This window comes from Scyliorhinus canicula, chromosome 2 (assembly GCF_902713615.1).
Source record: "Scyliorhinus canicula chromosome 2, sScyCan1.1, whole genome shotgun sequence".
Classification (NCBI taxonomy): domain Eukaryota; kingdom Metazoa; phylum Chordata; class Chondrichthyes; order Carcharhiniformes; family Scyliorhinidae; genus Scyliorhinus; species Scyliorhinus canicula.
In genome coordinates this window covers 110,925,380-110,935,738 of record NC_052147.1, presented here as the reverse complement: position 1 = coordinate 110,935,738, position 10,359 = coordinate 110,925,380, and the positions used below count along the sequence as shown (strand labels likewise).

The 10,359-nt window shown below is 43.0% G+C and overlaps 1 protein-coding gene across 1 annotated transcript in view; it reads left to right on the top strand.

Moving 5' to 3' along the window:
• The window catches only part of dcaf5 (ddb1 and cul4 associated factor 5), a 119,816-nt gene extending 110,333 nt beyond the window's left edge, over positions 1-9,483 (top strand). Inside the window, 2 exon segments of the mRNA XM_038784919.1 lie at positions 3,134-3,300; positions 5,266-9,483. Coding sequence (XP_038640847.1) covers positions 3,134-3,300; positions 5,266-7,143 — 2,045 coding nt within the window. The 3' untranslated portion in view covers positions 7,144-9,483.
• The last annotated feature ends 876 nt before the right edge of the window (positions 9,484-10,359 follow it).

The following is a 10,359-nucleotide window of genomic DNA, read 5'->3' as shown; positions in this document are numbered from 1 at the left end:
TCTCACACTCATCTGCTGAAAGAACCCACTCACTCTTGCCCGAATCATTTGCATCCTGTGCACCACCTTATACCAGGCTCATCCTTGCACATGAGGAGATTCCGTTTACCCTTCGCAGTTCCTTACTCCAAGCTCCCCAATTGATCTCCCCTCCCAACTCCGCTTCCCATTTCTCCTTGATCTTCACCACCCGCTTGCCTCCCTGCTCCCCAGCCACTTGACTACATCCCCAATTCTTCCCTCCCCTTCCACATCCGGAAGCAGCAGTTGCTCCAGCAGGGTGTATCCCGGCAACCTAGGGAACCCCCTCTAGGCCTTTGGCGCAAAATGCCTAACCTGCAGATACCTGAACTCAATCCCCCTCGGCAGCTCTACCCTCTCCCTTAGCTCCTCCAGACTGGCGAATCCTTCCTCCAAATACAGATCCCTCACCTTGACCAGCTCCACTTCCCTCTATCTCCTGTATACACTATCCATCCTCCGCCCGGCTCAAACTCATGATTCTCGCCCAGTGCCGTTAGCACCAACATCCCTTCCACCCTAAAATGCCTCCTCAACTGATTCCATATCTTCACTGTGGACTGCCCCGCTGGGCTCCTTAAGCCATCGGCAACGTTGCCATCACCATAGCCCTCAAACTAGACCCCTTACAAGATTCCTCCTCCATCCTAACCCACTCTACTCCTCCTCCTTCCCACCACCGCCGCACCTTGTCCAGATTCGCCGCACAATAATATAGAAGCAAATCCAGCAACGCCAACCCCCCCCCCCCCCCCCCCCCCCCTCTACCTCTGCCTCTGTAGCAGGGTCCTTCCCACCCTCTGCATCTTCCCCGCCCATACAAAGTCAGAAATGATCGTGTCCACTTTCCGAAAAAAAGGCCTTTGGTATAAAGATCGGGAGAGCTTGAAAGATAAACAAGAACCTCGGCAGAATATTTGTTTTCACCACTTGGACCCTCCCTGCCAGCGTTAAGTGCAATGTATCCCACCTCTTAAGATCCTCCCTCGCCTCCTCCACCAGCTTCGTTAAATTCCACTTATGGAGCCCCGTCCATTCCCTCGCTACCTCAATCCCCAAATACCTAAACCTATCCCTCGTTACCGAAAATGGCATCCCCCCCTAAATTAGCCCGCTGTGCCAGCTCATTCACCGGGAATACCTCGCTTTTCCCGACATTCAGCTTGTACCCTCCAAACCTCCCCAGTAGGCCCATAATCCTCATACTATCCAATAGATCCGAAAGAAAACATACAGCAAGAGGTCATCGGCATAGAGCGACACCCAATGCTCCCTCTGCCCCTTCATAATCCCCCGCCACTCCGTCGGCCCCCTGAGACTAAACATATTTTATCCATTCACCTTGTAATCTAATGAAAACAGCTCCAGTTTTTATTTGTGTTTTTGTATTTATATTTCTTTCAAGGCAATATCTGCATTGTGTTTTCTATATTACTTTATCCTTCCAAAAGTGTGAAAGTCAGAACGACACATACTGCTTCAACAATGGCCTTAACTAAATTTTTATATGGATGCATCATGACAAGTCATTTTTATGAATGAATGTTGCCTGACCATTTAATCTAGGGGAGGAGAGGGTATGTAAAGGCTGAATCTGATTCTGTCCTCGTGCCCTTCTCCGTCCAAATCAGCATGCTCAAAATTTTAAAGTCCTAGCATAAAATTGAGTTCCAGGTTCTCGTTATTGGTCAACCTTTCCCTTTGATAGGGATCTGGAAAGTTCACTGCTTCCTTGATTTTTGTTCCTAAAAATATTTCTTGAGTCTGATTAGAACCATAGAATTCCAACAGTGCCATTCCAACGGCATTCCATTCGGCCCATCAAATCTGCACTGACCCTCTGAAAGGGTACCCTACCTAAGCCCACTTCCCCCGCCCTTTTCCATTCCCATAACCCCACCTAACCTGCACATCTTTGGACTGTGGGAGGAAACTGGAGCACCCAGAGGAAACCCACAAAGACACGGGGCGATAGTGCAAACTCCTCACAGACAGTGACCCAGGGGCAGAATTGAACCCAGGTACCTGGCGCTGTGAGGCAGCAGTGCTAACCACTGTGCCACCATGGAAGTGTGCCGTGGCCTGCTGCGGGCAGGTTCCACTGAACCTAGCTTCTGATGTACATGCCCATATATGGAGCTTAGGAAGCCCATGGTTGGGCAGTTCCAGCTTACCTGACAAACAACTCAGTCGATGATCTGGACCATTTCCCTCCACCAGGTCCCGCGAATAAATTCAGAGGGACATACTTGGAATTTGTGAGTCCAGCTCCTGCCATTTACTATCACTGTGGGAACTCCCCTCCCTTTTGGCAGTCTGGCCTGAGAAAGAAACCGATTGCAAGTTTCTGGCTCTGATACCCACACAGTGCCTCTCCTGCAAGGCACAAAGGTGTGAATTTCCAGGTATGAAAATGACACATCCCAACGCTAAAAAGATGATGATGTAGAACCCCGACTAGATTATTACTTTCCAGCACTTTCCTGGAATATATAGAGAATTTGGTTCTTCTGATCCTGCACTAGTTTCCCCATTCATATATTTTTGTTCTCTTCCCTAGAAAGTTACGGCTCTTTCCTAATTTAGTCCTGCACTGGAATTCTAATTTATGGAAAGCAATGGGCTACTTGGAAGCAAAGCAGAAACATAAATTAGAAACTAGTTTGGTAAACACTCCCAAATTTAATAGGGGGGGGCGGAATATATCTGCACCAATGTATCAGTTAGCTGTCTTGATCATTGTTTATGTGTTAAAGCTGTTCTAATACTTTAAGCACAGCAAGAAAAATATCGCAGCACTTTGTGTGGGATGGGTAGGATGGTAAGCATTAGGGAAACTGATCAACAAAAAGGACAATGACTTAATTGTGGATTTGGATGTAACTTGAGGTAACAATGAGTGAAGCTTCAAGCAGTTGGATAACCCCAATTTCCTTTCATTGTTAGGTTGTTGAATGCAGTAGTGTGTTTCAGTAAATTTGACAAAATGTGTGAACGGGGTGATTGGTGGACCAAATTTCTTATCGCAAAACTAAATATGTGGCCTGATGTGTGCTAGAATCAAATGTGTATTTATTAACAATGGACATGTTTACATGTGTTTAAAGTCAAGATGATGTGTAGTCATACCTCTGGTGTAAACTGTTTGCAGGAGGCCCCGCCAGAATTGTGAATGGCGCATTCATGGTGATGAAGGGTCATCGCTCCATCGTAAATCAAGTGCGCTTCAACCCTCATTCATACATGATCTGCTCATCGGGAGTGGAAAAGATTATCAAGGTATGTCGTGCCACCAGCAGGAGTCTGGTATTGGTCACAATTAGAACACAGAATATAGAACAGCACAGTACATTAAACTTCAGCTATTGGGCCATCTAAATACACTGAGCCCTAAACTAAAATTATGTTGTTTGAAGATATCCATAACAGAAATACCATTTTTCTTGAGCACAAAAAAAACAGAAGTCCTTAATATAGTTGGTAGTGCAGAAGAAAGTAAACTTTGTTAACATTAACACTTGTCCAGGTATAGGTAAGTATACTTTTATTTCATTTCACTTATCTGAATAGACAAAACAACTTGAATTCTAGCTTTATCAGTGTACATCATAATAAGTGGTTTTATTCAGTAACCATCCTCAATCTTGCATCAGTTTGTTTTAATCTGTGTGCAGTTTTATGATATATCTTCAGATCACACAGTCTAACAATGTAATTATTTTGACTGTGTTTGTGGGTGTCTTCAGAGTATGAGTGAAACCTGTTTTTAAAGGTTTTGCACTTAAACGTTAATGTAATGCCTATTGATTGTTTGCTCTCCTCTTTCATATATTGCAGAGCAGGTGATGTGTCCATTTTGGCATATTCCTGATATATGATAGTTCTGATGCAAACCTCTTCTTTGGGTTTCCCCATTAGCTTATTCTCCCGTCTGCAAGAAGCTTCAGTTTCTGTTCCTCCGCGTTGGGGAAAACATTGAAAGTTAGCATTTGGATTTCAATGTCTGATGCTACATTGTCAAGTAGCTGATCTCAAAGTATTTTTTTTCTGTTCTGAGAAATGCTGTTTGAGGTACCAAGCCTCACACTTGTATTTTGCACCATCTGCATTTCAACAAGGAGGTGCAGTATTTTCAGTGAGTCACTGAGCCTTCTTGGAGTCTTGGCTGCTATTCAGTGCCTTAGGCCTGTTGCACCTTCAGAAGAATTTTACATTGTTGCTTGTGAAGATTCATGTGAATGCATCTCATACGATGGAGAATTGAACTTGAAAGAGTGTTGAGCATCAGTAAGCAGCTGTGTATTCACTAGGAAAGGACAAGGGCATTTAACTCATCAACATTCTGACAAAAATAAGTTCTCTCTGTCAAGCCTAGCACAAATCTGGGGAGAAGAGCCAGATAGTGATGGGAGAAATCTGTATCTATGTGGGTGCGACCACTGGTGGTATAGGCGACAGGATCATTTTGAGACAGGAATTTGCAAGCCTGAGGTTTATTTTTTAGATCTTTAAAAAAGATCTGGAACTGCGCAGAGGGAGCATCTGTCAGAAGTATGCACAGTAAGAAGATAGTAACATCAATATTTGACATCGCTGTCATTTTAGAACAGAACCTCTCCCTTAATGAGTGTAGTGGTAGGGGGCATTCAATCGGGTCAGCGTGGACTCCGCAGCCTTCCTGTCTCCACCCTGACCATCCGCCCCGCTGCCAATTAAGGCCCTTAATGCCCACTTAAGGACCTCGTACTAATATTAACCCAGCACCATGTGGGATTATAAGTGAACCCGACACTGACTCCCCTCAAGCTGATGTCTGAGCTGCAACATCCCATTCACTTTTTATAAGTTTAGAGTACCCAATTCTTTTCTTTTAAGGGAAAGTTTAGCGTGGCCAATCCACCTAGCTTGCATATCTTTGCATTCTGGGGATGACTCTGTATTTCAGGAGATCTAAACACATTTTGTTCTCTTGCCAGTGAGCAGCAGGTGGATCGAGGCAGTTTTGATTTAAAGGCATTCATTAATAATAATAATAATAATCTTTATTATTATCACAAATAGGCTTACATTAACATTGAAATTAAGTTACTGTGAAAATCCCCTAGTCGCCACATTCCGGCGCCTGTTCGGGTACACAGAGGCAGAATTCAGAATGTCCAATTCACCTAATAGCACGTCTTTCAGGACTTTTGGAGTATTGACATGACTGTAATCACTAAATGTTTTTGTGCTTTCTAAATACAGGTTTGGAGTCCATACCTACAACCAAATTGTGCTGGAGACCTAGATGGAGCAGTGGAAGATGACACCCGCAATCTTTATACTCATGAAGAGTACATCAGCCTGGTCTTGAACAGTGGGAGTGGTCTGTCTCATGATTATGCTAACCAGTCAATTCAGGAAGATCCAAGAATGATGGCTTTCTTCGATTCTCTTGTAAGACGTGAGATTGAGGGTTGGAGTTCTGACTCTGATAGTGACCTGAATGAGAGTACAATTCTTCAGCTACATGCAGGGGCTAGTGAACGATCAGGATACAGCGATACTGAATCTTCTGCTTCATTACCACTGTCACCCCAGCAAGGTGATGATTCAGATGAGGCGACCTACACACTGGACCGACAGAAGCTGTCCCATACTTCGGCAACGAGGGAAGACCTACAGTCTCGTCGACAAAGGTTGTCTGCCCTCAGGCGCTACCAAGATGAGCGACTCCGAACTCTTTCAAACGACTCTGATTCCTCAGAAAACAATTATCAACAAGTAAATACAGATTCGGACGCAGATCCTGTGAAAAGGCCTCGATCGCCAAGCCCAGATGCAAATGATTCCAGTAGTTCCAGTAGTAATGGTAGGCGCCGTGCATCTATGCGACAAAGAAATGCTGCAAGAGCCAAGCAAAAACTCCGTAGGGAGAAAAGGGGTACTTCACAACTCAAAAAAGTAAAACAATGTAGTGCTGAGGATAATGGCGACTATTCTCAAGTACATGAGGGAAACAACTCATCAGCTTCATCTTCACCAGAAAGAAGCAGTACTGAGTTTGATAATAGTAGAGGAAGAGTATCTCCTTACTCAGACAGTGAATCTGAGGTCAGAAAGGTTTTTAAGGCCTACAGCAAAATCCAAAACACCTTCAAGTCACAACTGAAATCAAAAGGAGGCACCATGACGTTTTTGTCACTGGCAGATATGCCAGGCACGAGTGAGAGAGGCAGTTTATTAAGTACTTTAGCACAAGAAAGTGACACTGCAAAAAAAGGTGCAGCGCCACCTCATCATAGATTTCGAGAGGACAAATGTTTCGATGAACACAATGGCGAAAGCAGCAGCTCAGCTGAGTATGCACACGTACAGGCAAAGAGCAAACATTCATTCTTGCTTGGTCATGAATGCAGCACTGTGACATCCGTGAAGGAAATGATGCCTGGAGAGCAAGGACATGCTGTTGAAGATGCCCCCAGTAGCTGTGCTGAGCACTGTTATGAGGCCAAAAAGGTTAATGGCAAATCAGTCTGTGTAGGAAACGGCAGTAACCTAACAAACCAGTGTCAAGCATTTGGCAGCCAGGCACAAGAGCTGTGTAGTCACACTGAGGTGTTGGAATGTGTGAATACACAAACTGTACAGCAGGTAGCCAGAGAAGAATCTGGTCAGGAATTTATTAAATCCACATTATCTCCAACTATCCCTTTTGCAGAAATACATTTACCTGGGGCAAGAAGTCATTCTGACCACATTGAGAAATCCAAAACCAGGACTTGTGATGTGGAAGAAAGGTGTTCAGAGACTTCCTGCAGTAATGGCCTTTTTGATAGGCAGTGTGCAGGCCACAGTGAACAGACTTGCCCAGAGCAGGGGGGTTCAGCAGTGGCCTCCAAGTCGGAGGCTGGTAGTTATGTACAGGTAGCCTCATTGCACCACAAGGAAGATCGTTCCCAATCTGGGATAAATGAGCATTACGAATGTGCTAAGAAAATGATAGCACTACAAAAAATTTTTGATTGTCGCCAAGGGACCCTGTCACCAGCTGAGACTGGCCAGCCTTCTGGAGTGTTAAAAAGGTTGCGAAAAGAGCTAGATCCTGACTACTCACCAGCTGAGAAGAAACAGAAGACATGATATGATTTGCACTTGTCCTGTACCAGTGCCTCAGAACGTCACTGATGAAAGCATTTAACTAGAACTTCACAAGACACTGGCCTGTAAACAGTGAAAGCTTTTGTTAACAATTATGTAAATAAGTCAATTTACTGAAGAAATGCTAATACAGAAATTTGTAGAATTGTGTATGATAATGGTATATAAAATACAAATTATTTGGAGTGATTCTAATTTTGGATTCCAATATCCAAGGTTTATACTTCTTCTGTTTAAAGTATTCATTATGCCAAGCAAGGTTTTATGGTGCATTTGGCCTCTCAAAGCGGACAAATTATTACAAAGCTTCCCATAATATCAACTTGGTAAAGGTGAGCAAATTTATGTATGTTCCAAGTATTCAAACCCATAGAATAATAATTCAACAGATGGAGACTTATTGAAATCTAACACTTCATAGTTCTTGAGGGGGTTTTTTGGTCTTATTTTAAATTGCCACCTTTGTTGGTAGCCTTTTATTCGTGTGAGGGATAGACAGTTTGATTCTTAAGGAAAATGTTTAACATGTTGGTTGCGTATGTGGAACACTGATCTGTTGATGAAGAAGAGAGTTTGATTTAAGCAGTGGTCAGGAATAAAGTTTTGTGTTTTGCGTTTAATTTCTTAATGAGAATTATTTGAAGCACAACATTTCTGCACAAGAGGTTTGTGGTCAGCTGTCACTTTTTTCAACAGGCAGGAGAAATAAACTTGGTCATTTGCAGTTCCTTTTGTGTCTTGCCACATTCCTGCCTCCACTCTGCTCTGCTGCAGCTTCAGAGAAGGCAAGTTAGTGTTTCATAGGTGCAAGGAGATCTTTGAATGTTAATTTAAACCACAATCCCCATTATGGGGATTAGGCCTTTGTGTTCTGGTGTGCTTTTATTTGGAGAGAGGAAAGAAGGAAAATGGCTAACTCTTTGTCTATTCCATGATATTGTCTTTGAACCATCAGGTAGTATTGAAGGATCAATAAATCCCTCCACAACACTCCTTCTGAGTTGACCGAATACATTCTGTGTTGCAATTGGGAAAGTTTCTCTGGTAGCTTGGAGGTTGGGTCCTTCATCTGGCAGCCTGCAATTACCAGGAGCAAAGCTGAGAGAACCAAGTTGACACGGACTGTGTTACTGAAGCTCCCTCAGGATATTTTCAGTGATGAGTCTCAGAACACAATAAACATATGCAATTGTCATGAAACTAACATTGCAATTGCCCTTTAGGAATGAGTAACAGTGGGGAGTTCCTGTGTCCTATCATTCCAGCCCAAATGTGGTGAAAGACTCAAATGTGAAATAAGATTAGACTGCCCAGTTCTGAATGAGCATCAAACTCTTTGTTCTTCACCAAACCATGCTAAATGAACAATCTCATTTTGAGTGCCATCAGGATAGCTGGTGTGGGAAATGGAACACAATGGTGTAACAGGAGATGCTCATCTGAGATTAGTATTAAATTCACCTCATTGGGCAGAATAGAAAGTTCCTTTATCCAGAATTCAACATCCGCAGCGCTTGCTTGGTACTAATTTACCCTAAGCATAGATAGCCCTCACTTGACACAAAAGGAAGAAGAAATGCCAATGTAATAAACATTGCTGAAAAAGAGACATTATTTGTCAAAGCTTTTCATCTTGTACTCATCAGGACAATTACAAGAAAAGAATACAAATTCAAGGGATGCAACAAAGTTATACTATATGAGAAGAGTGTGTTGATTGGTTGGCAAGTGAATTCTGATCAGTAGAGGCATTGCCATGGAGAATGCACCATTTGATGGTGACTGACAGTTAACTGCCAAGCATTGTTTTAAATTTAAACCAAGGCAGCATAATGGTGCAGTGGTTAGTACTGCTGCCTCACAGCATCGAGGACCCAGAGTCGATCATTGGTCACTGTTTGTGTAGAGTTTGTACATTCTCCCCGTGTCTGTGTGGGTCGCACCCCCACAACGCAAAAATGTGCGGGATAGGTGGATTGGTCATGCTAAATTGCCCCTTAATTGGAAAAAATAATTGGGTACTCTAAATTAATTTTTTTTTAAATAAATAAATAAATTTAAACCAGGCAGTTTGTCTCTGGTCAAGGCATTTTCCTGAGATTCAAACCAGCGAATGGCTATCACTGAAACAGGCGCAATGTGTGGACATGTTCTTTCTGTCTGCAAAGAACCCTAAACTTTCTTTCCTTGGATTTGTATTTTTGTGATTCTGGTGACTGCAGGATGAAAAACTTCAACAAATAATGTCTCTTTTTTTTTCACCAATACTCAAGTTCTGTACCACCAAATGGCTATTAATGTAATAAATGTATGAGAATGACAATTTGTATTTACGAAGAGTCGTTATTGTAATAAAGAAATGAAGCAAAATTAGACACTTAGACATAAGGCAATATTGGGGCAGATAGTCAAAAGCTTTGGTCAAAGGGACAATTTAAAGGAACAATGAGAGGTGGAGAAATCTAGGGAGGGAACTACAGAGTTTTAGAACCTAAGCAGCGTGAGGCACAGTAACCAACATTGGAGAATTGAAATCAGGGTGCTCAAGAGACCAGATTGAGACGAGTGTAGATTGTTCGGAGAATTGTGGAGGTGGAGGAGACTACAGAAATTTGGAGGGATGAGGCGATGGAGGAATTTGAAAACCAGGAAGTGAATTTTAAAGTCAAGACATTGCTTGATCAGCAGCAACTGTAGGTCAGCGAGCACAGGGCGAAAGGAGAACAGGACTTGATGTGAGTAAGGAAATTAGCCAAGTTTTGAAGAGGCTCACAGGTGCAAGGGGTAAAATGTGGGAGCGCAGCCATGTATGCATTAGAATGGTCCCATCTAGAGGTAATAGAGACATGAATGAGGATTTAAGCAGCAGATGGAGGATTTAAGCAGCAGATGAGCTGAGGCAGGGGTGAAGTTGGCTGATATTCTAGAGGTGGACTTGTCAGTCTTAGTGATGGCATTGATATGTGATTGAAAGCTCATCTGAGATTCACAAATGTCATTAGTGCTGCAGATAGACTGGCTTAATCTAACTGTTGCCTGGGAAGAGGAATGGAGTATGTAGTTGGGGAAACAGAGTTTGGAGGGAGGATTAAAAATGATGACTTCAATTTTCCCAGTGTTGGAGAAAATTGCTGCTCATCCAGTTGGGCAAGTAACTGGATGACTTTTAGCAACAATGGAGGAGTCAAGGTGGTGATC